Below are 26,487 nucleotides of genomic sequence, written 5' to 3' on the forward strand. Positions count from 1 at the left end.
TGACAAAAAATAAGATTAGTTTGTTGATAGCAGATTTCCACTAACTACTGCAGGTCACAAAATCTAATGTCATGGTAATGAATATTCATGAGTTGAGTATTCTGATTTGTGGAGAATTTGTTATAGTTAATCGATTGTGTGGTCAACTCATTTTTAATCACATTTGTAGCTCAAAATGTAACCAATTTTATTGATTGGTCAACTAATCTCAAATCAAAACTTTTACTAGTGAAATTCCGGTCTCCAGATGTCCATAGAGACACAACTGTTCTGTAATGTATTCACTATTTTTGAAGTTTCTCTGATCTGTATTTTGTAAAATGATTGGAAATTCAAATTACTTGAAAACTGATAGTTTTGTTCAATATTCACACAAGCTTACAACTGATTATTTCATTACTGCCAGTACCGGTAGGAGATGTGTGTTGGCGACATTGTGGTTGAGATTAGGGTAGCAAACGTAAAGAGTAGGTGTGAAGTGTGGGGGTGGTAGGGATCTCACATTGGAAGCTTGGAGAGTTTTCCTCACATTCTTGTCTGCCTTTACCCTTACCTTCTTAGCAAGTGGTGAAATTTGAAATTAGATCCTTGTTTGACAGTGAATGTTTTCTGCTCATTCCAATGTTCTAAATGTAAATTGTGTATAGTCCACCATGCAAAATTAAATTCCACAGATGACCAAAATGTTTTAGATAATATTAAAGCATACTGTTACTTCATAGTCACTATTTTGTGTAAAACCACGACTTTATTTGTATATGCAGAAGTCAAAAAAGCAGTGAAACATTGCCTTTCATATGACAAGTAGAGATGTACACAGCACAGCTAGAGTCCCAAGCACTCATTTCCTGAATTTTGATTTGAAATGATGCTATGTAAGTGATACAACATGATTAGGGGCAAAACCAGAAAAGAAATGAATAATTGATGCTTTATATATGTCTATATGTGATATACTATTTCTAGAATCCCACAACTATTAATTCAAGAGTCTTAGATTTGTCTATCCCTAGAGAATCAGATAGCAATATGTCCTGCAGTAAAACTGCAGTTTAAAGCTACATCCTGAAATACATGTCATGCCATTAAAAGATGAATTTAGAATTAATACAGGAATAACTACATGCCATTGACCTAACACTTTCAACATATTCAACCCATTTATGAATTACCATATACTTTAGAAACCTGCAACATTAAGAAGGTTACACTGAAAATTGATGATTTGGTGGCAGATACATGAAATTGTATGCTAGCGGAATTCACTTTTTGTGTTTGATCATTTTGTAGTAGATTACAATCGGTTTATTTAGTTTGTTCCAAAATTTTCTTAGATTCATATTTTCTACCTAGACACCTTGAGAAGGGATTGAGACAGCATGGATTCCAGATAAACACACAGAGAAGAACAAATGAATCATGATCTAAATTAATTTATATTTTTGATTACTAGTAACAATTTTTACTTAGTCTAAGGCTGATATTATAAGAATCTGGTAACTAATAATAACTCCATCTCATTCAGACAATGAACAAGTATTCTATCAGAAAGATACATGGATGGGGCATACCTTGGTTTTTATTACTTCATCTAGAAAGATTATTTTTAGAAAGTGATATTTATCTTCACAGTTTTAATCCCTCTGGTTAAAATGACCAACTTTGAAGAAAAAAACATCATACACAATTTATAGACGACTACATGGTGTCATAACAAAATGACTTCCAGGGTGAGTGAAATATAAGAAGATAATATTTGTTCATTAAAGCCCATAATATGTAAAGATTTGAACTTCAAAATCCATAATCTGGGAAAGCATTAAAAATGGCCTTGACCGTAGTTTTGTCTTTCTTCATCATCACAACACAATAATGTCATTTTAATTAGCTATATATGGAGCTAATAAAGACATCAATGCATTGTACATGAAATTTGTTATCTAGAAAAAAAGATTACATCACTAATAGTAATTAAAGTATATGTTGCATTCAAAGAACATAATTATTTTGATTAATAGTAAAAATACATTAAAAGTAGATAATTTGATGACATTATGTCATTACTTTTAATTTGCAGTACTTTTTGTTACAATATTTAATCAGATAAAAGATTTATCCTTTCATTTGGTTTTCAACAAATGTATTGTAGTAAAATGCCATACAGCTTTTTTGCAAGATCCACCTTTATGTGAGATTTTGTGCATTTTTGTTTGTAAAAAATATGACAATTTTGATTAACTTTTTGTTTGTATTTTCAGTACTTTATGACATTTGTAAACAACTGTTATTTCATTTATTTTACTTTTCAATAGTGTATATCAATTTATTCAACAACTTTCTTTCAGAGTTTTAAATTGACCTTTTTTTCTTTCCTGGGGGGATCATTCAATCTTCCAGACAGATGGGGTCAGGGTGGGATAGGGGTGGGGTACAAGATTACACCCTATGCATACATTTGTATTTTAATTTTTTTGACAGCAACAAGTAAGAATCAATCCAAACAAATTACCTTGTTAAATGACTGACAATCATTCATAAGGTGAATACTGGATAGTTTGCTATCGGCAATAATAGTGCTGGAATCATACCTTACTATTCACCAAATTTGTCAGTTAATATTACCACCGATATTTCTACATTTTGATTTCATCGCTTTAAACCAGAGAGTATAAGATTGTTTTCCCTAAGTTTGCTATTTAATTGACTTGTACATGGCAGTCATTTCATGGTCAAAAAGTGGCCATTTCACCATAGTATTTAGAAATTGCTTTTTGATTTTGTGTTTTCCTTTGTAATAGTTAGTGTCTAATCACAACTAGTGATTGCCCTTAAAAAAAACTGTTACAGATAGATTGTCTATTTACGAAATGGGTAACTCCAATATATAAAACAGGTAACTGCAATTGGCAAAACAATATATTTAGAATTATACAATAGAAACAGTAATTTAGTGCAATTTATGAAGCCTCCCATCTGCTTCCACTCTCCTTGCATTGTATTGTGATTTTGTGTACAATAGTCAATGGAGGCTGGGGGTGCAATATGTCACCTTGAACCATTGGTAATATAAGGGGAGTCTATGTTTCAACTCATCTCTGTGTACCTAATGTAAAGTTATGCTTGGAAAGTCAAGCACTAAGAATACAGTGACAAAACATGCTATGTTTTTTGTGGGTTTTTTTGAAGTCTGTTATTGAACACAACCAACACTACTACTAAGCCCATTGTTTTTGACATTTTGCCATTATTTGAGGAGTCTGATCAGTTACAAGATGCAAGTTATTAGATAACAGTAAATGAAATAGCTTTCACTTAATTGTGTTCTATTGTGTTCACTTTAGAATATCATTGCTATAGTTACATCATAGAATCACGGTGACTTTTATCTTGTAGTTCCACTATGTCATGGTAATATTGAAAATATAACATTCAAAGAAATACTGCAAGATGTGTCCAGGTAGTGATGGATTGTAGTTTGATGATAGAAATTTGTTGGTAGTGTCAACAAGACTGTTGTCAATTATGCAGTCAACTTGCTCAACAAGTGAATATTTTAGTCACTGTTCTGTAACATCCACTATACAATGTTCTCCCTAGTATGTTTTCACAAGAGAAGTCTAGGATCAGTCACATCACCATGGTGACATCACATCACCATGGTGACATCACATTGATACACATCATAAGGAGTGTCATGATTTGAAATATACCAATTTCTTTTTATCAGGAGGGCACTCACAAATTTTAAAGAGGTCTGAACTACTGTGCCCATGGACAAGTGTGTCCAAAACAACCTTGCCCATTGATAAGTGCATATACACTGATGAGAAATACTACACACTGGCTACAATATTTCAAGATGTACATACTAATATCAAGCAATTTGAAACAAGTGTATAGTAGTTTATCATGTTATGGTGTGTAGATGATAATGGCGTTTTTGATACAGTAGTGTTGGAACCATTCAGGGCCTATATTCTATCTTATTAACCCTGGACCCTGAATATTGTATACAAGTTATAAACATAGAGAATGTTGGCATTTATTTTGTCTTTGTAGAATTTGACTTTTAAATTAATTTTGCTTTCAAATTTGAAAGTTTGTGATTTTCTTCCATGCAAGCATTACTTTTTCAACCAGGCATAAACTACTTGAATATGTTAATTTCAATTTCATATTTTATATCAAAATATTGAATTTTCAGGGATGAAAATATTAAGATAATTCATAATAAACAAAATATTAAACAAAACCTTGAATGTTTCTGTTATTGTATGTCCAACACTATGTAGAATTCAAGCACCACTTGAACACAAGTCACTCAGTTAGAGACAATTGTATGTTGTATGCTGTCAAAGCATAGTATCCCTGGAAAATTCAATGATCATTTCATCTATCACTAGGAGGCATCTAATGATTAGGGCTAGCATAGCACTTTGGGAGTCATGGCCTCAGGAACAACTCAAGATGCCTGGAGGTACATCTCATTGATGTTATCAATTAATGAATGAATGAATGAAGAATGAAGTACAGTGTCTTGTAGGATTGCCCCAAGCATACATCAAAGAAAGACTAGATACTCTTGAAGCCCTCATTTATTTGGTCAGACATGGTCCTCTGTGTTTCAGATGATCACTCACTGAATGTTGAAATAAACATAACATGGTACACACATCTACTTGATGATACTGCCATTTCACAATGCAGCTGTAACGCTGAAAATTAATGATACAGAATTCACATAGCAAATTGTAAATCTTGTAACTTGCCTATCTTGTAAATCACACACACTACTGGTATATTAACTACATGGCAGTGATGCCAAGCCACATATCTACTCTCTCAACATTTCTACTTCACACAAAATAACATTCAGGCAATACTGTGTCTAATTCACACATTGTGAAAAAAAGAAGAACACCTTGTAAATCTGGAGATCAGCACCTTTATTCTTACAAATACAATTTATGTGACAAAATATGAACTGTACAAACAAATTGTCTACAGTAAAATAGGTGTAGAGATTTGGTAAATTTTGAGTTGAATACTCATGGGGCACATGCACTATCATTTACTTTCTAGACTTTGAATGTATGACTGAACTAACCATGGAAGCACAACAGAACTGTATCATATCAGGAAACTACCCCTTCCAATGATAAACCTCTACATACTGTAAAACTTAAATGAACACTGGCTTGAAGTCTCCTTATTTATACACACAGTGATTAAAGTCACAGTACAATTTTAAAGCCAACATTTACTGGGTTCTATGTCAGTATAGACTATTTCAAAGCCATGCGAATTGAGAGACTTCTCCACACAGATAGTACTCTGAACCATGTTGAGATTTATTTTGCAAGGTTGTAATGGGCAGGTGACTTTGAATGTGTAGGGACTACATCTATATGTTTAGGTGAAAAAAATAATTGTGTGTTTCCAATAACATGGTCTCAGAGATATATGGTATATAGGTTGGGATTTTGTTTCATTTTATCTTTTCAATTGTTTTTGTTTTTTAACATTATTGCTTTGACCTAAAACCAAATGAAATGTCAGTCAGAATACCCCTTCTGTGATATTTCGATGAAATATGTACAGACATCACTGGTCGGTCAGAATACCCCTTCTGTGACACTTTGATGAAATATATACAGACATAGCTGGGAAAGAAAAGACATGTATAAAGGTCAAGAAGACAAAGAATTTCTAAAAAATGTTAAGGATCAGTGGCTTAAACAGTCAAGTTATCAGAAATACACAATTATTTTTAATGTTTTGCCATAGTAACAAATATACATGTCTTGAAGAAATCTACAGATTCCCAAACATCCAACACAGTAGGATTATAATACAGTAATCCAAGTCTAGCCTTTATCAAAACAGTAAATAATGATATATAGTGCATGACATGAAATACCCTCTTGGTCTACAATTACCATTCCACAAACTTACCACCATTGACTTCACTGTTGGTCTCTAAAACATTGTTTATTTCACCCCACAATGTATAATGGAAACTTCATAAATCAAACACTAAAATAGGAGTTCATCTTGTTACTATTCATTGTTTTCTGAACCACCAATTCCTTGTATGTTATCTGCCAACAAAGCCTTTTTGTGCTGCTAGGATGTTTTCATTCTGTTGTACTTGATATTCTTGGAATCGTTGTGATATCCTCTGAGTCATTTTAAGATATTTCTCCATACAATTTGATGCACAGTTTTCCTGTAACAGAAGAATTCAAACTGGTGAGCATTTATAGATAGGTGAAGTCAGCTGTTTAGATGTACAAGTGTGGACTTATGGAATAGTCTCCCTAACAACATTGTCACAGCAAGAATAATTCAGGCATTTGAAAATAGACTTGATAAACTGTGGAAGGATCAACCCTTTAGATTTGACTTTTAAAAAGATAAACCTATACCTGGGCAGAATCAAACAGAGCTGACATTACAGGCCCAGCAAAACCCACAGTCAGAAGAGGACTTGTAAGTACCTGAAATGTAATTCCATACTTTGATAGGTATTGGATTAATGACTGTAGGAAAGGTTAAAAAGAAAATAGAAACAGCTTTATCATATGAAGTACAGTAGTGGCAAGAAGGAAGATCACTGGACAATACAATTCATATTTTAAATTCAAATCCTACTTATAGATCAGGATATGATGCCTTGCAGGAGAAGACTTAGACTCTCATACTTATAGATCAGGATGTGATGTGTTGCAGCTTAGACTCTCTAACTTCAATCTTTGATATCACCTACAGTGCTACTTAAATAGCCTCAAAATTGAGCACTGCTGTTTGCATATGAAATTACACAAGTAGAAATCAGTCCTAGATAAGTACTTCTCTATACATACAGGTTGACTTCATGACTATGCTATCAGTATATCATCTTCATAATCTATACAGTGAATTTGTCAGGCTACTATCCTAATTCTACTCAAACTCCTTTGAAAGAAACTTGTATCTGTTGAACATTGATATTTGGTTTTTGTTTATGTGTTAACAATCAATGATCTATACTGTACATACCTCACCATCAATGACACATCTGTATTTACCTCACCATCAATGACACATCTGTACTTACCTCACCATCAATGACACATCTGTACTTACCTCACCATCAATGACACATCTGTACTTACCTCACCATCGGTGACACATCTGTTCTTACCTCACCATCAATGACACATCTGTACTTACCTCACCATCAATGACACATCTGTACTTACCTCACCATCAATGACACATCTGTATTTACCTCACCATCAATGACACATCTGTACTTACCTCACCATCAATGACACATCTGTATTTACCTCACCATCAATGACACATCTGTACATACCTCACCATCAATGACACATCTGTACTTACCTCACCATCAATGACACATCTGTACTTACCTCACCATCAATGACACATCTGTATTTACCTCACCATCAATTACACACCGGTACTTACCTCACCATCAGTGACTTTCCTAGATGTAAAGTTCATAACAGTCTATAAAACACATCAGTACTTACCTCACCATCAGTGACTTTCCTAGATGTAAAGTTCATAACAGTCTATAAAACACATCAGTACTTACCTCACCATCAGTGACTTTCCTAGATGTAAAATCCATAACAGTCATCAGTGACTTTCCTAGATGTAAAGTTCATAACAGTCTATAAAACACATCAGTACTTACCTCACCATCAGTGACTTTCCTAGATGTAAAGTCCATAACGCAATCTACAAAGCACATCTCTGATAAACGGTTATAGGACAAGAGGAATTCACGGAACTGAAAGAAAAGACAAGAACACAGAGTTAAAAAATCATAATTAATTAGAGGCGAAGGCCACGACTAGACAACACTATGTATAACTTAGGAGAGTTTGATGTCTGATGTCTTACACTTAACTCTTTGAAAGATGTACATTGTAATGGCAGTTTATGCCCTACAAATAAAACTTAAAATTCTTTGGCATGACATGGTGATAACTCTTGTGTCATTTAATTATAATATCGGTCAAGATCTTTATGAAAGAATCTTCACAGAATCTGTTTGATTTCCAACTGCTCTTGAAATCTCATTGCATAACCATTCAGTACATTACATCGTATTGGACTTTGACACTATGCAAATTCTTTTGATTGAAATTCTTTTTTTTGATTGAGTAATTGATGTTATTCTGATTATCAGTAGTTCAAATCAATCACTAAACAATATTTTTTTGAGAGATTATGACAGGAGACTCACAACTTTACCAGAAACAAATGCATCATGCATCATTACTCACTGCATAGAAAATGCAATTTTTCTTGGTGATTTGTTCTATAAGTTACAAATACTAGTATAAATTACGGTTTTACAGAAATTCCTTGCCATATACATTCTCAATCTTCAGATTTTTTCCCAAAGAACAAGCCCTGTTTTTTCAGAGATCCTGTCAGAAGTGGATCTAACAACAAGTAATTCCTTTAATCTTTAGTGTAGGACCAAGAGTACCAGTACACAACTCTTGGCAGCCACTAAACAAGAGTACCAGTACACAACTCTTGGCAGCCACTAAACAAGAGTACCAGTACACAACTCTTGGCAGCCACTAAACAAGAGTACCAGCCACCACTAAAATCTTGTTTTCACTATGTATGGAAATGTATGTTATATCAAAAGTGAATAGGATTTACCTACACAACAATGCAGACATTTGTTTCAGAATATAATAAATAATCATAATATTGACATATTTGGGTGATACTATGCGATGGGCTAGGTTAGTAAGAATGATAAATCAAGTCATCTCCAATCACTAATTGGACATTCAATGTTTGTGGAAAGCACCACTATTGGCCATAAGGTTGATTATCCAATCACATTGATTGTTTGAACTGGAGGTGACTTGAAAAAATGTATCATTCAATTTGTTAAATGCATGGTGTCAAGAATTGGTTGTCAGCTAGCCATGGTCCGATTGTAACAACAACATATTTCCTTAGAGGATTATGAAATGTCAGTACAGTACTTACTACTAGGAAGGTGGAGGATGGTAAAATTTTGTCAATGTTTTGATGAGTAAACAGCTGGTTGAAAAGTCGTGTTGTCAATATCTGGAGGCACTCCATTTCTTATCTTGTTGTATAGAAGTTTGTGGATTGAATCATGCAGCGATAGAATCTTGTGTTATTTTACCCCTACTGTGTCAATATATCGCCAGATATGTTAATATTGTTGATAATTTATATCTATGTGTATGTGCATTACAGTCATTCTTTGAACATGGGCTAAACAACATGGTTACAAAGTGTTTGTGTAAGACGACAATCTAAATACCTGTTTAACTTCAGCTTGCTGCTGCTGTTGTGGAGTTAGTTTCATTGCCATCTTTCCTTACCCTCCTAGTGTTCCCTATTCAGTTTAATGACAGTATTCTTCTTTTTCTGTTGAATCGACTTTGTCTGTGAATAAATATGTACAAGGCAATGAAAGCTGTTTATAAATCTCAGGAACATGATACAGTAAGGTACACCAACTACTAAAAGCTTTGACATCCCTACTTGTAGTAAACGTCCATGTGAACATAAAGTGGAGATGCATCATCATCATCATGAGAAATTATCATTGTACCATTCCCATAGCTAGATGTCTGTAGCCTAGTACAGTAGGAACACTTGATATACATGTATTTAGGAGCTGCCTTCAGCATGTTCAGGTTACCAACAATTCTATAAGCAGGGGCTTGTGAATGTGTGTGTGTGTGTGGGGGGGGGGGGGGGGGGAGAGTTCATGCTCCTACGCGCGCGCGTACGCAGCTACAGTAAAAAATCAATCTCCACAACTTCTGGTACAACTTCCAATGCGTAGGATCGGGGGCCGGGGGGGTTACAGTTTGGTGATAGAGATACACCGGTAATATACCACATTCCAACACACGTGCAATTACGATTTCCGGTTTTATGCTCAACACTTACCACATATATTCACCATGAAAATATGACGGTTTGAGATATAGATAGGTGATTTCGTCAAAAGGGATACATTAGCTGCAATCTCAAATATGTTCTCTAATATTTTCAGGCATGTGTACGTCCTCGTGGGTATTTTGCACCAGCTGGTGAAAAGAACAACTAAACAAACGTACAATTATTGGCAAATAATGTAACACGCGCTGTTATTCGCCAAGGTCTTCAGACAGTACATTATAACCAATCACAAAACGTGTTACGTTTTTGTGGTAAATTTTCAATAGGCTCGGAATTCAAAATGGCGACGAGGTAGGATGTACTTTGTTGTTGTCGGTAAAATATATTAGATTTTCACAAAATATGAAAATATACGTATAATGTACCATAAGGAAAAATTATCTAGCAGAATAAACGAAGTATCGACACTGACTAATGATGCGGCAGTGGCCGCTACGTGATCTGTCCGAGAAAAAAGTCGGTCTGAACTGAATGTTGACATGACTACTGCAGGTGCTGACATGTTTACATGTGCAAGCGATAGACAAGTTGAACCAGTAACTGATAATCCTGGCGAAATGGAGAGAACGTCAACCCCTGATGCTTATGTCCCCGAAATTGGAGTGCATGCTACCACTTCTAAATCTCATTCGTTGAGGAGTCATTCTCCTACTGGACCAGGAATGAACGAAAGCAACAACACTTCCGGAAGCTCAAGTGCGAGTGACATTCTGATTCGGTCCACAGTCGTGGATCCACCCAGTCAACTTATGCACAAACTGACGCAATTGGGTGCTTCGGCTATAAGTCTTTCAAGCATATCCAGCTCAAATAGCTCCGTAGGTGGGGGTACAAAGAAAGTCAAAGTTAAAGCCAAACATCTGAAGGAAATCAAGTCCCCATTTGAGGAGGAAGAAGAGAGACGACTAACGTTGGACCCAAACGTGCCACCCCCTTTGTTTCCTGTTGAGAAGACGGACCATCCAAGAACAGGTAACTAAGTTTTCATTACGTAGAGCGCCAATCACGTTATCTGCTGCAAAGCTACCCTGAGAATATATACATTGAGGTTTTCATGTAAATATGAATAAACAGCACCATTTGAAGTCCAGCATTCCTCAAAAAGGACACAAAATTCGCTTTTTATTACTAGATACTAATTTTTCTACTCGTGTTATAAATTCTTTATATATCTGTTTCCGTGGCTTTACAATTTAGGCATATTCTCTTGTGTTAAAATATTTAGGCTTTGATTCAAGCAGACTGAGTTCTAGTTCTACATATTCTGCATACAAGGAGGTCATGGGGCATTTCCATGGTCTGAAGTTGTGTTTTCATGTAGATGGTTGTCATCAGCTAATTTACATATCAATAGAAAATGTCAGGTGGAAATTAGATTCTATTGTTTTCTTGCAATAAAAGGATACAATCTCACACACCTATTTTGTGAATACAGGAAAAGACAATACTTCATGTCATGTTAGAATCCAAAAGAAACATGTTATATGTCATGTCAGTTTCCATCTACAGATAATAATGATTACAAATACGTAAACATGTTGAGATACCCATACCAGTGTCATCAGAATCAATGTGCAGTTTTTGATAGATGATAATCAATGCATACTTTATCATGTGTCATTATGCAAGTCTCAATGCATTGTACATTATCTCTAAGATATGTATGATTGCTTATAGTCTGAAAGGTCCAGTCATTGGGCTGCTTACGGGGAGCTATTACATAAGCAAAAACAAGGACAGGATCTTTCAGGCAAGGTTGCCTAAAGTCATTGATAAAATCACAGAAACAGGAGAGATGGCAAAGTACTAAAAATAAAAAAAATATCATATACAGTATGAAGGGAGATCAAATGACAATCCTATGGAAGTGTCAATCATTGCCTGTCTGCTACTAATAATATTATGTTTGCTTCAGATGTCCTTCACCATATCCAGCCAATTGTTCACTCAAAAAGACCAAAGCAAAATGTGAATGAAGACCCTGTTAATGATAATGATAAACCTGATACAGAACCTCAAATACAGGGTTCATTATCTCACAATGTGGATGTTCAGCAAGAAACACCATCAACAGAGAGTGATGAAAACATCCAAGTAGAGGAAGAAAAAATTCCAGTCACTGTAATCAGGGAAAATCCTCATGGTAGAACAAAGCCAACAACAGTAAGTTAAAGTTTGATGGATAACAGTCTGTCGTAGATTTTCATCCATCCATGCTTGTCATGAAAACTGAATTTTTATGACCAACAGGACAGGGAAAGGACCACAAGGAATGGAGAAATAGAAAAGAACACACACAACAGGTCACAGGATTAACTCGCACTGTCTGGTCTAATTAGCCAAGTAAAATAAAAATACAACACCTTGTACAGCCAAATTGCTTGTACTAAAACTTAATCTAAGAAATTGGTACACGTATTAAAATTACTGATGGCTGGTTGTGGCAAAATTTGAAAGACATGGAATTAAATTATTCACAGAGTTTGACCTAAAAGTCTCTTTGTCTTGTGTTGAAGTACAGACTTGATACTGCCTGTAGCTACTTAACACAATACACAAATTATAATGTTCACATAGCTGAAATGGTGTTCAACACACAGTTCACAGTCAGTGTATGATGTTCAATGTTTAGCTTGCAATCAGGAATAGAGATCAGAATTTTTCCATACTAAACATGTCACCACTTTGTAACAATGTGTCAGTACTGCACCCACATGTGGGAATTGCAATGAGAATAAAAACACAGTCAAGGGAAGTAATGAGCAAATTGATAACTAATGTAGACATGGTACAGCAACTACATCATGCATGTCCAGATTGACAAAACAACTGTGCACCATACTCCATAATTTCTCATGCACTCAGACATGTACATTCATTCTATAAGTAAGTAGTCTGTACACATGATATAATAATATATTGGAGAGGTGGAAAATATAGAAATACTTTCCTTTTTGCATGAAAATGAGGTAAAACAGGAATATTTGAAAGATACTCTTTGAATGATTTACATACATATGACTATATTGTATTTGGTTCTTCAATAACATGGTAATTGACTAATACATGTGTCCTTTTTCAGTTTAACAAATTCCTGTTTTTTCTTCAATGTTGATGGATAGTTGAATTCATATTCAGTTGTTATTCATTGCAGTCCTCAGCCACAACTTTTCTGAAACAAGGTACTCCAGTTGAAGGTGTGGCATTTACAGAGTTACAAAAGCCACAGGGAGATATAGAGATAAGTGACTTCAGACTTGGTGGCAAACAAAAACTACTCAGGGAAACATTTGTCAAGAGGTAAGATATTGATTTGGACTGTTGACAAAATAAATGTCTGTATACTTTTTTTATAATGCTTGTACAATCATCAGAATATGAAGAAACATTTGTAATCTTCAAAAAATTATAACTGTAAGCATGAAGAGCTTTTTTTAATTAACAAACAATGCATCATGTTACAGGCACTAAATATTGTCTAACCCATGATCCCAAGTTCTGAACGCCTGTTGAATATGGCATAACATTAGAGTTCACTTGGGGAAAAATCTTCACGAGTCTTGACAATATCAATCTGAAACTTAGAGGAAGTCGATTACATAGACTGAGGTCGTGTTAATGCGTTATTTGTGCGTATTTGACACTTGGGACGCTAGATATTATGTCATACACATGGAAGACTGAGCTCTTGTTATTAGAAGTTATCAAAAGTAATTTGAATGTGAGGAAACTGATGGTATATTTTTTTGAATAAAGACTTGCCCAACATTCAAATTATTGCGATGTAATGACTAGAGAAACTTTTTTCCTACAGTGAAACATGTACACTCTTAATTTGAATTATAATTCTAAGCTGTGACCTTTGACACATACAAAAACAACAGAGTCACAATCCCCTATTACATTTCTCCAGTATGTGATATCTTATAAAGGCAATAGACAGGTTCCTAATATTCAACATTTGTATTTTTAGACCAGTACAAAATGTACCAGTGAAAAAGATAGTACAACCTAAGTTCATCACCAAGAGCATGCCAAGAACAGAACAAGACATGAGAGGCCAGCCAACATCATCCGGAGCCTTAGCAAGGCAGCAGCTTGCATCAGGTAGCATGGATCCAGAAGCAACAAGTATCTCTACAGCAGCAGCTGCAACAGCAGCAGCAGTAGCAGCAGCAGCACCAATGCTAAAGGTACATTACAACAGATGTGTTTGACTTTTGGGAGGGGTGGGGTGGAGGGATAATAACATTCCTGGCTACTCTTACAATTCATATGATGTAGAAAACAAATCAAAAAAGGAGATTGATTGCTTTAGTATTTCTGTGAAGACAAAGAGATTGTAGTAACTATGATGCCATTTCCTGCAAAGTTTTCACATGCAGGAAATACCCAAAATGACAGAACACATCAAAGTGCTGTAGCGTTTTGTGCAGGATTTCAGAATTGAAGAAGTTACCAAGGTGCTATTTTATCAGCCAAAATCATATGTCAGTTGATAGCAGGCTGAAATAAGCCTGACTGGACCTCTATCTAATGCACAGTTTTATTTCAGCAAATAAGATTGCATTGCATAAAATAATGACAACAACCAATATCTGAATTTGTGAAATGTGTTTTGATCACTACAAGTCATGACTAACCTTCTCTTTGACCTCTATGAGCTGTTCCAATACTTAATGTTTATTATTTGACAGGCACAAAGTGATCTAGAAGCCAAAATGGAAGCTATCATGGCCAAGCTATCATCTTTAGACGAAGCTAGACAGAGGGCTGAGCAGCAACAACATGTACAACATGTCAAGGATTTAGAGAAACAAGTTGATGAGTTGACACAGATGAGATTGAAACATTTGGAAGATTTGCAGAAACAACAACTACAGTTACACGTATGTTTACAAAAGAGACAGTCACACATGATATTTACAATGTAAATTTTCATTTGTAACTATGAATCCAGAGTCCATGAACATTCATTTTCACAGACACAATATATACATTATTGAATGTTTCCACAAAATTAGAAAGTGTTTGTTAGTTGTAACCCAATATTAGTCAATACTATTCCATTTTGAAGCTGAGCAAAATAAGGAATGGCAGAATGAGTATAGCAATGACTACAATTGGACAGTTTAGTGAAATGCATATCTCAACCCATTCTGTCAATTTTAGGTAAGAAACAGAACATATGAATGCATATATTGAGTAAACGTAGAGTGTAGAATTTCTTGCAGCACCAAAATCATACACTTTTGGAAATCATTCTTCAAGTTGGAACAAAACATTTGCATGTGTATGTGAAATGAGCAATGTTACTGCATTTGTGCATATATACAGAAGAAGACTGTTGCCACTTTTCACTTTTTCATCATATACATATTATATTGTCAATATAAGCAGAATTTAAAAAAATAACATTGCATTTGCTTATCTCACATGTCATGTGACGTGTTTTCCTTCATCACAGGCTAAACTACTAGAGAACGGTGGTCAGACCACATCACAGTCTAATTCTAGGGCACCACCACTCACTGCAGCACCTGCATTGCAGACATCCACTCCAAATAACCTAGCAACTATACCTGAGTCAACCAAACCTGGAAGATTGCATGGATACACAGTTATGGATGAACCACGCAGGTATCAACCTGCAGCAACCTTTCACCCAAGAATGGATTCAAGTCCAATACATGTCAGCAAACCTACACAGACATCACCACTGGATACCCCAGCTCCAAGGAAGAAACCACCCACTCCATTGACATCACAAACCACTACATTTCAAAAACCAGGTAGGAAATCATCATATAGAAGGTTTCTTTGCCTAAGGCCAAATTTTAATCATAGCTGAAAATAAATTGAGGGTGATATCATACAAAATATTGTTACATAAAAAATGATAATATATAATTTAGGTGTTCATAAATTAATAAACAGGATTAGTCTACAAATTGTTCTCATCACAAATATATGATATTGATGAAATAATAATGTAGTTTTTCAGAAATTTGAAACTGATCTGACCATGCTCAGTGGGACTGACTGTGGATTATGTGTCAGTGGTGTGTATTTTGACAAAATGATTTCAGACATATTGCTATTTTTCTAGTTTGATATCTCAAGACCTGGGCTTAATATGAACTGTTCACCCAATATGAATCTTATCATCGTAGTATAGTGAATATATTTTCTTACATTGTTGAAGTTTCTATTGCATTCTCATACAAACTGAATAAAACAGAATAGAACAGAACAGGACAGAAGAATAGTTCTATAACCTGGAAGTTCCTTTCAGGGCAAAACACATGACTGAAATGAAAAACAAAAATATTTCAATTGCACTCGTGCGCAATACCAAACACACACATGAAAGATCAGCTAGTCCTGGACAAGGACACATTTGACAAGAAAACAAAGTACCAGTACAGTGCAATCAATGACATTAAGACTAGTGTTGCTGTGTATAACCAGAGCCAAGTCATATTCATGTGACAATCATACAACGATATACTGATAACATAATCATAGAATTGTAATGTCTTTGAGAGAATTTTTGGATAGGTAAGTTTGAAGAAGTGAAATTGTGTCATTGAAAGGAATATATTCTGTGTAGATCAGCTGTATTACTTGTATTTCATTTTTCTTTAAAGGTCTTCTTTAAAAATTGATTGCATTTTATTTCCTGGATTCAGTACTAATTTAAGGCCTAACAAATTATAGAAAGATAGATATTGGTCTATATTACAGGTGTTGCTATAGTTACTCTCCAAGAATTTATAAATTTGAAACTAGATGTATATGATATATTCTTTGTGTGGTTTTATTGTTGGATTATGAAATTGCATTTCTTCCTTCTTAGAAGGACGTGGTTTGCTGGAAGAGATCCTGTCACCTAGCAACAATGATGCAGTCAGAGACATCCCTACACCAATCAGAGTGACAAGACCTGCAATTGACAGTAGTCTAGACAGGTGGGTGTTGTACCTTTCTTGTAAGTTGTGTTGAGTATTTCAGAGATACTTTTTACGTGGCCATCAGCAGAACTGTGTATTTGATTAGTATAATGCAACTAGCCTAATAAGCTTTCAGTGAAGCAAACTATTGAAGGCTCCCTCTATCATATAATAGGTATATAGCTATATTTGTTTATTCACTCACTCACTCACTCACTCACTCACTCACTCACTCACTCACTCACTCACTCACTCATTTATAAATATACACAATTTTCCGTACCTGATTCTCAGCCACTGTAGATAATGTACATATTGATATGCTGATGTCAGTAGTGTATGATCCTAGGTAAAGTGGGTTTGTTTTGGCTGAAATATAAAACTTAGTGTGTATTTGTGATAATTTTCAGCTGTTGATGTCAGTAACGTTGCTTTTGCTGCCAGTGTCTTCTTTATGCAGGACTATAATTTACACTTGATACATCTGCATGTAATGTGTATTTACATAGCAAATATTGTTAGAAACCCCATTTCCTTCAGTACAGGAGTGCATATAGATATAGCAGGATATATCCACAAGGAGCAGCTTGTTTTAATAGGTTAACTTCTTTACCATGAAAGTATTGATATCAAGGAAGCAAGTAAGAAATAGGTTTTGTTGCTACCATAGTTGTTTCAAGTCTGCTGTTACCAATTTCTTTGAAAAGTAAATGTGTGAAATTACTGTCAGATTTTACAGAGTTCTAATACACAATACACAATCTAGTGTTATTTCAAATTTGGTCATCCTTAATGGGTTAAATGGCAGTAATGCAAAATTCATAGTAAATGTAATAGTCTTACATACTATGTAATTCATCAAGACCCCCAAGCACAGTGATTTGTCTCTCACAGGCAAAATCTTCTTTTAACACTTGTTAGAGACACAGCAGCCAGATTTACAAAAGTAAGTTGACTGTGTCTCTGTATAATTTTGAAATTTGGTGTATTGTGATGTCTTAATCGTGGTATCAACACATAGTAGAAAGTTGACAGTAGAATTAGAATTTGTATAGTGTGTGACAGCCAACTTCACTTTATTCATGTTTTGGTAAACTTTAAAAGAAATACTAATGTGGTCAGTAAATATATACATACATACTGAGTATTACTCAGAAGCTTTTTTTTGTGTGCTACCTATATTTATGTATTATATTGCTCAAAGAAAACTAGTGTGGTTTCAGCTATTAGAAGATTACTTTGTGTTTGAGCTAGCTGTATAGTGCTTTTAGATGATAGCTTTTCCTCTTTACTCATTAATTTACTGTTTTAGCCGAAGGATACCATTTAATCTGCAAAGCAGTATTTTTCATGTGTGTGTGGTCTGCAGCAGGTATCTCATTGAGGCCAATTCAGTGCTTGTTTATTGTTCAAAGCATGGCCAATTAAACACTCTCATTTGGTGCTGTCTGGACACTATGTTACAGAAAAGATCTTTCACCTGCGGATTATAACACTGCAAACCATTTTTATTATTGAATGAAAAACAGCCTCCCAAGGCTTTTCATTTACAATGGTAGCATTTTATATGTTGTGTTTCAAATGACAATTTTAAAAATGCCCGTAGTGTGTGTCTGAGACCAGTGAAAGATCAATAGAGGAAAGCATTTAGACATCAGAGTGATGCTGGGTGTATAGAATGGTGTGACTAATCACACGACACTATCTTCTATTAATGTCATTGTCACAGTGTAGGTGTAATTACTCTATGTGGTTCCTGTTATAGGTATGACAAAAGCCAAGTAGATATGCTAATTAATGAACAAGTGTGACTTGGTGCAATTACCCTATTGATCCTCAAGTAGTGCAATGATCTCACTTGTGTGTCCTGTGTGAATTCAGACAAGATTTGTGTGGTATGTTGTGACTCGGGGCAGATTGCAAGTCTCACTTCATCTACTACGACATAGTCTTTAAAATGACTGCTTTTTCAGCCCAGAAGCCTTACTCTGATTTCAAATGTAATGGGATGCTTTAGAGTAGAATAAAGGGCAAGATTTAGATACCTCTATATTTTATAACTTTTAATACTGATAAGATGGAAATCCTTGATATTTTGTACCTTGTCTGGTTGATAGTTACTCAATGATGAGACCCTTTAGAGCATGATTTTATCCATCTTGGTGTCTTTTTGCAAATATTGCAGGTAACTCCACAAATTATTCATAATATCATTACACAACATTCGATACAGTTACAGTTTCAATGCAACTTGTGAACAACGGAATGAAAGAGCGCCCTCTAGTGACATGACCTTACAAAGCAACATCCTATTTCCTTGTCTTTTAGTTCCTAAATGCGTTCTACATTTTCTGACACAAAATGTGTAAAATATCTAGACCTTATTCCGAGAGTATATTTCCGTGCAAAATTCAAGCCATCTTAAACTGATGTTTCCTCCCACAGGCTGTGTAGGTAATGATACTGTGTCTGTTACAAAATCAATGTGTCCATTAATTCCAACCCTCGGGCTATGTTGCACAGAGAGTGGCATTCGGCTTTGTTCGATGTTCAGTTTTTTCGCCCTTGGCTTTTTCACTTCTCTCAGTGAGTGAAGTTGACTAATGGAAGCTTTTTATGCCATGAACGAGTGGGAGATTGAAGAAAACATGCAAAAGCTGTGATTGGCCCTGGGCCGTGGAAATTTACTTTGTCAGCAAGACATAAGTGTGAAAGGGAATCTATATTATGCCTCTGAGATACGTTTATTAGGGGAAGAAAGCTCGGTTCAGTCGGAAAAAGTCAAAAGAAACAGAAAAGATGAGGTGCCGAAGCGTGAGGAAGAGAAATAAAGACATTGGAATGCCCCAGGATGATGCATTTTATCAACACTTTTCCAGTGAGTGATCGTAGCAATTCCCCGATCATCATCACCGATCTTAAACAGTCACTTACTGAAGCTACCAAGGCAACTAATTACACAGCAAAAGCATAGGGAACTTAGTTCTATATGTCTGTAGGAAATTCTCCATAGAATGATGCACCTTGCTTTGTGTTGCCATACTCACTAGAAGCATACATCAGATATCTTTAGCTGATGTCACCAGATACACAAAATTCAAGGGAGAGAATATTGTAGACTTTGGGAATTGCTTTTAGAGAGTGAGAGAATGAAATCATGCCTTTTTCTTTCTACACTTAGCATGATGGTGAATGCAATAATGAAAAGTACATTGTAGGTTTGAATTGAAATGCTAATCACACTGTTGCTGTGTCATTGACCTTACTGTGAGTGGTGATAACATTTGTGTGACATTTTTAGAATGGCAATAGGTCTCAAATGCTGTATTTTAAATGTCAAAACAAATATCTTTTAAATTACTTGCATCTCATCAAATCAAAGTGATTATAACAGTCTCATTGTAATTCACAATCCTACAATTCCTACCATATACCACTACATTGTAAACATCAAAGAACCACACATTCCTAGCTTTTTAATTTAATTTAATTTTAAATTATATATCATGAAAATATTTTTAACAGTGGATATGGTATTGGTGCAGGGGAAGGAGAAATTACTCCAGTTTAGACTTTTCACTTTCCTCACAATGAATGAATGATCACCTTTCCCCTAGGCAATGTATTCTCGTATCTAAGTGAGCTATGACTGAGTGTAGTGTGGAGAGATGTGCTTGATTGAAATATTAATAGATGGTGGTTTCATCCAGAATAGATCATGCAGTAATAGTGCAAATTAAAATTTCATTATTAACCACATTGTCCTGCCTTCTAGCTGACCTTGCACACATGTTGATATCGTTGATTGCTATTGGACAATGATTTGCTTTTGTTTGACTTGGAAAGTGGTGATTGGTTGTTTATCATTTAGTTTGTTGATTACACCAATCAGAATTATTCATGCTAAATTAATGCAAATGTACCAATGGATAGCTGTCACAAACTGCAGAACTTTGTCTTGTGCAATTATGCATTTAAAATTTAGAAAGGTGGCTAATTTACATAATATCTATTTTAGCATACACAATTAAATATCATATATATGTAAGGCCAGAAAAAATAAAATAGCTGGTCAATCAGCAACCTAACCCATCATATTGGGTAGGTAGGTCAATTTCATTTTTTCACAATGATTGACAGGATGTAAAAACAAACCATATATAATGATAGCAAAATATTTCAGGTCGAGTTTAGATAGAACTTATTCAGTCATCTTGATACTATCTCTTGCAATTTGTCTGCATAGCTACAGTTAGGAAATGTACACAATTTACGGTTAAACAAATGTTGTAGCTCCTCTCACCCTCTCTTGTAAGTTTATTTAAGTTTAAGTTATAAAAAAATGTTAAGCCCCGCCAAATGAAACTAAAGCATTATTTTAGCCAACCCTTATTTCACCTACACTACAGTGGCGATATAAAATAATAGTGATAGCCAACTACAATAATACTCCAAACGAGATTACTTTACACAGGGTGTGGATTTCACATGCATAAGGAGATGTCTCTAATTAGCTCTAACCTATACAGGGAGGTATTTATCCAGCCACCTTCCATCTTGTTTTGGGAGAAAGACAATTATCACCTTGATTGCTACTGATTGGATGGAGACAATTCCAAAGGTGAAAACAAATTAAAATAAGACAGTGTAGGAGGCCATTTACAGGCATAAAATATCAAACCATAGACATAATTTAAAGTCTTACAATGCTTGAATATGGTAATAAAATACCAGAATTGAAACAATTATGTTATGCATTACATTTTATCAGGAAGTGTATTTTGTTGTGGCAAAGCTGAAAGATATTTTGCAGATGTGCACTTGGTAAACGACTTCTACTGAAATTTAATTTGGTTCCAAAAATCCCGAATAAAGAGCAAAACATTTCAAGACTTTCAGACTTTTGATGGCCCAATGACTGCTCAACCCACTCCCATGGTCGTAAACTTTTGCTCAATTCTTTTTAGTGCACATTGGATATGCAACAGATTAATTTAATCTCAATTCATGCTTGTATGCATCATCAGAGCCATGTAAAGTATAAGATATTATATAATTTGAAATAGACTCAAATGTATATTGTTACATGTACTATTAAGAAAATATAAAGAAATATCCTTGATTTTGAAACAAAGTGTATATTTTACTGATATGCGAAGCCCGCATGAGGATGTATTGCCCATCACCAAAAACAATATATGGGAGGTTGAACAGCTTTTTCATTTTTTTTTTGGCTTAATGTCGTATCTTTCAAAGTAGTTGCCGAAAAGATGTCACATTCAAAGTAAAAAAAATTTTTAAATAAAATAAAAAATTGGGTGGTGCTTTCTCAAATAAGTAACACAACAAAATAATCCTTTTCTTTACCCAACTCCCCAAACTTTAAAGGCCTCCTTTATGTCAGAACCCAAGGTGAACTCAGTGGATTCTCCTTGTCATTATCATTATAATGGAAATTGAAGTTTGGATTTTGATGTCAAAGGTACAGCTCTGTTTACAAATTCAGGGCCATAAATTCAGGGCCATTCTTTCCACAGCAAATTGTCGGTTTAAAAAGAATTGTGGAATAGCGCTAATGTCAGTGCAATGAGATAATTATATCAAACAATGTTTTAACCAAAGACAATGTCGAATACAATTGAAAGAGGATCTTCAAAGAGTGGATCTTAAACTGCGTACCTAGTTTAATAGTTTTTCAGGGCCACCAATTATTCAAAAAAGAGATCTGCCATTTTATCAGTAAATGTTTTAATATAAGGATGTAAATGAGACCGAGTGCATCTTTGGAGTCACTGCATGAAGCAGACGACCTCACGTTGAACGACTTTTTTTACATTGATTTTTCAAGTACGAAGCCATGATAAAATTGTTTTATGAAATAAATACCCAATCCTCATCCATATGACCACTTTAAGAAGTTCATCAGATGTATGATGTAAGAGTGTATGTACCATCTGAAATTCTAATGTTTGATGTTGTATAGAGGTATCACTGAAGTCAAAAAGAAAAACAAAGCAGCATGTGTCACATCTCTATTTAATCCATCAGCTGCCACCTCTCCCCACCGCACACACACACACACACACACACACACACACACACACACACACACACAGACACAGACACACACACACACACACATATACACACATGCATAATTTGCATGCTGTTTGTAAGATAATACGTTGAATATATTTTATTTTTTACCGATATGATGGAATAGGTCCCCAAATTACCAAGTCTCCTAGGTAAGTCATACTAACTAGATGGGCATAATAGTCAAATCATGTTATTGTCACCCATACTGTGTAAATACATTTAGCAGTATATAAAAGGGCAACTCATGCAGGCAATGTCTCTAGTGTCTCTAACACTGTCTGCACTCATTGTATTAATCATTGGTAGATGGGTTTTGAGAAGCTGAGCAAGGGGAAAAAACATACAGGAAGCAAAAACGTATTGATGTTGACTTTAAACTCAACATTACTTAGGTTTTGAGAAACTCACATTGGCAGTTAGCCGATCAACAAGATATTATGGGTATGATGGTTACACATTTTCGACTTTTGTTATGATTTTAGTTTGCAAAATATGTTCTTGGAGCAAACAGATATTCTAATTCTTCATAAAATGAGAAAATCATTAGTTGAAATGAAACTAGAAACAGTTCAATGTGCTGGAAAAAAGAAGATTTTTTTATGCCTAGAATTATGATTTGAGTGTTTACCAGTACCTTGAATATCTGTATTGTAGTAATAATTGTTAATGCCATATTTCCCATGCTGCTTACTTAGCCTCAAAACCCCTAAAAACATGAAGCAATGAAAAACAGCTTCTTATGAAATCAAAGACTGTTAGTTCTTGATGAAAATGGGAATATGTGTTGCCATGGAAACGTTTCCGTATATCTTCATGAAATAAACGTTGTGAGATACATAAACATCCAGGCTATAACTATCCAATGTCTGTCGAAAGATGGAAAATATTAAACCATCCAAGGTGATCCATTCTATGTATCCTTTGCTATAGGACTTGATTAATTTTCGATTTTCTATAAATGTGGTCATACAAAGCCAAGGGCTTACGTCTTCCCCAAGCTTGCATGAAAAATACAAGATTGCTATTACAGTGAAATGGTTGGCATTCGATCGACTACAATATTGCAATGTGATTTGGATGGTTACCTGCTATAGCTTTTCAGGGAACTGTAGGTAGTATTACGGCTTACAGACTTTAGAAGTACATGTATTCATATCAGAGCCTACACACTAAGAACAGTGTTTGAGGCACAGAGAGTTGACAACCATTTTGTCTTTAACATGTACCATGTTATGGCGCAGTCAGTCGACAAGGTAGTAGTTCGACAGGCAATGTTCACTACTGTCAATCAAGTATTGTGACGTGTGCGCTCGAACACATACGTGATCGCTGTTAAACTCGTTATCTATGACGAATTATATTACCCTATCACAGAAGTATCCGAAACATTCATCACATTTTTCAGAGAATGTTCACGTTAAATCACGCGTTCATATAGTCATTTAGTCGTGTATTCTTTATTTCCCTCATGCTTGGTATTAATTCATGGTGTTACTGAGGTGAATATTACACGTGAAACGAGCCGTAACTCCATTTTACTGCAGGTGAAACTGTTCATAGTTCTCAGAATAAATGGATAAAGCGTTTAAGGACTTACTACTTTGTAATGTAAAGGAAGGAAAAAATTGAAACGGAAAAAAACTAATATATATATATATATATATATATATATATATATATATATATATATATATATATATATATATATATATATATATATATATATATATATATATATATATATATATATATATATATATATATATATATATATATATATATATATATAACTCGGTGAGTATCAATCTGCTAAGACAGTGCTCTATACCGCAGTGGCAGAGCGTGATAGTTTTGCTATTATATATATATATTTGAAAGGTAGCCAAATCATATCGGCAAATTTCATACCTTCTACTAACGAAACCAGAGTAAGGGGATGAGAAAGGATTTTATTCTAAATGCGTGTTGATATTTCACCTTTATTAGTTCTGCTATGATCAATGTACTGAATATGCCAATATATTTAGTCTACCAGTGAGTGTTTGTAGTTGATATATCTCAGTCGAAAATAAGTACATTTGTATTAGGTGTATGTTTGAACTTTCTAGGTGTGTTTTAACTTGTTTGTGCAATTACTGTGACGAGTATGGGCAACGGATCACGTATATGATATTAGTAAATCGATAACCACGACAACCATATATCTTGTTTTCTCTCTGTCGGCGTGGTTGTTGCGATGCTTGTCGAACTAATGGAATGGGAGTAGTAAGCATTGCTCTCCCAAATCATCAAGTATCCATAATCGTTTTATTCACTGGAAAGTTATCGACTTGACAATTCTTTAGAGAATTCAAACAAAGCTGCACATAATACCTGTTCTCATAGCCTAGACTATAGTCGTTTCTCTGTCAACACAAAATGATACCCCGTTCACAGAACATGAAGGGCTCGGTATTTGCATGATTATGTCGGGCAATACGCAATGCGGCATGTCGTCTTTGTAACTTTAATAGTAGACTTTGTGATACCCCGGCACGGGGTATAAGATTTGTATTGGTATCGCCCAAAGGTAAACCTATCCACTGCAGTATGATGTTTCCCCGCATAAGCCATTCTTGGCTCGGCTCCTATGGCACTTTCATGAGATTTTCAAAAGGAGGGGGTATTTGGTATTGCTTGACCGGGTGTTCCGTCTGAAAGCTGGGACAATCTCACACCTCGGGGGATGCATCTGTCGGTCCGTCAGGCAGCTGCAGTTCCTGTCTGATGAGGAGTGATCAGGCGCTTTCACCTTTGATGAAAGAAAGCCACGGAAGATAACTACCTCGAGGGGATAAAAACGCATCGAATGAGGGGCCTAATACCTACCCCCGGCTACTTCGTTAAAAGTGAGATCAAAATACACTCGCTTGAGAGCCTTAGCGAAGCCGCTCGAATTTCAAAGAACTCAGTGGCGACAGTAATGGGATCTTGAGTCATCCGATGGGTTTTCGTAACGTCAGGTGTTCAGTTTCATGTCAGACACACTATACACCGTTCTCGCGTTTTTCCATCGTTGAATAAATGCGCATCTTCTCCGGTTCCTAATTATCCTCAGAATGCGACGTGGTTCGGGTAGCTCTGGGCATGTCCCAGTGGAATTTCCGCGAAAACCCCTTCGTGTATGCTAGATTTCACCGTATTTGTCCGCCAGTGTTAAGTTACATTTTAATTATCCTTCGCGGAGTGTGTATTGCTCGAATTACCTGCCAAAACGTGATACTGAACATCAAGCGAACACATACTGTTCGCATCGAATATCGTCGACTCTAAGAAAATACAGTTAGGTCTTACTGTAGGTGTCAAAAAGGTCACCCGTTTAGTTCAAATGTTCGTGCTGTGCTGTGCTGTGTTGTATAAAAAACCCCGTATTTCACTACTTAACCGCATTTCTTTGATAGCTGTGTTA

The 26,487-nt window shown here is 35.2% G+C and overlaps 2 protein-coding genes across 2 annotated transcripts in view; one reads left to right on the top strand and one right to left on the bottom strand.

Annotated features, from left to right (window-relative positions):
• Positions 1-4,937: 4,937 nt before the first annotated feature.
• On the bottom strand, positions 4,938-10,109 carry LOC144452992 (mitochondrial import inner membrane translocase subunit Tim9-like). Its single transcript, XM_078144248.1, has 4 exons — positions 9,976-10,109; positions 9,338-9,462; positions 7,709-7,804; positions 4,938-6,229 (listed from the first exon to the last, which is right to left on the bottom strand). Exons 2-4 carry the CDS (start codon positions 9,386-9,388, stop codon positions 6,098-6,100), a joined length of 279 nt encoding a protein of 92 aa, XP_078000374.1. The 5' UTR covers positions 9,389-9,462; positions 9,976-10,109; the 3' UTR covers positions 4,938-6,097.
• Positions 10,110-10,466: 357 nt separating this feature from the next.
• Positions 10,467-26,487, top strand: part of LOC144446607 (protein TALPID3-like) — a 90,598-nt gene continuing 74,577 nt past the window's right edge. Inside the window, exons 1-9 of the mRNA XM_078136414.1 lie at positions 10,467-10,942; positions 11,515-11,544; positions 11,778-11,790; positions 11,923-12,140; positions 13,126-13,287; positions 13,961-14,180; positions 14,685-14,876; positions 15,455-15,779; positions 16,847-16,958. Of these exons, the coding sequence (XP_077992540.1) occupies positions 10,467-10,942; positions 11,515-11,544; positions 11,778-11,790; positions 11,923-12,140; positions 13,126-13,287; positions 13,961-14,180; positions 14,685-14,876; positions 15,455-15,779; positions 16,847-16,958 (1,748 nt within the window). The remainder of the gene's footprint in view (positions 10,943-11,514; positions 11,545-11,777; positions 11,791-11,922; positions 12,141-13,125; positions 13,288-13,960; positions 14,181-14,684; positions 14,877-15,454; positions 15,780-16,846; positions 16,959-26,487) is intronic.

Source organism: Glandiceps talaboti, chromosome 2, assembly GCF_964340395.1.
Source record: "Glandiceps talaboti chromosome 2, keGlaTala1.1, whole genome shotgun sequence".
In the NCBI taxonomy this organism is placed as follows: domain Eukaryota; kingdom Metazoa; phylum Hemichordata; class Enteropneusta; family Spengelidae; genus Glandiceps; species Glandiceps talaboti.

Bases quoted from the DNA above. Each gene is read 5' to 3' on its own strand.
- LOC144452992 (XM_078144248.1), bottom strand. From the start codon at position 9,388: ATGGCAATGAAACTAACTCCACAACAGCAGCAGCAAGCTGAAGTTAAA. The intron at 7,805-9,337 runs GTATTTAGATTG...CTTTTCTTTCAG, and splicing joins AGCAAGCTGAAGTTAAACAG to TTCCGTGAATTCCTCTTGTC. The intron at 6,230-7,708 runs GTAAGTACTGAT...CTTCTGTTACAG, and splicing joins GGAAAGTCACTGATGGTGAG to GAAAACTGTGCATCAAATTG.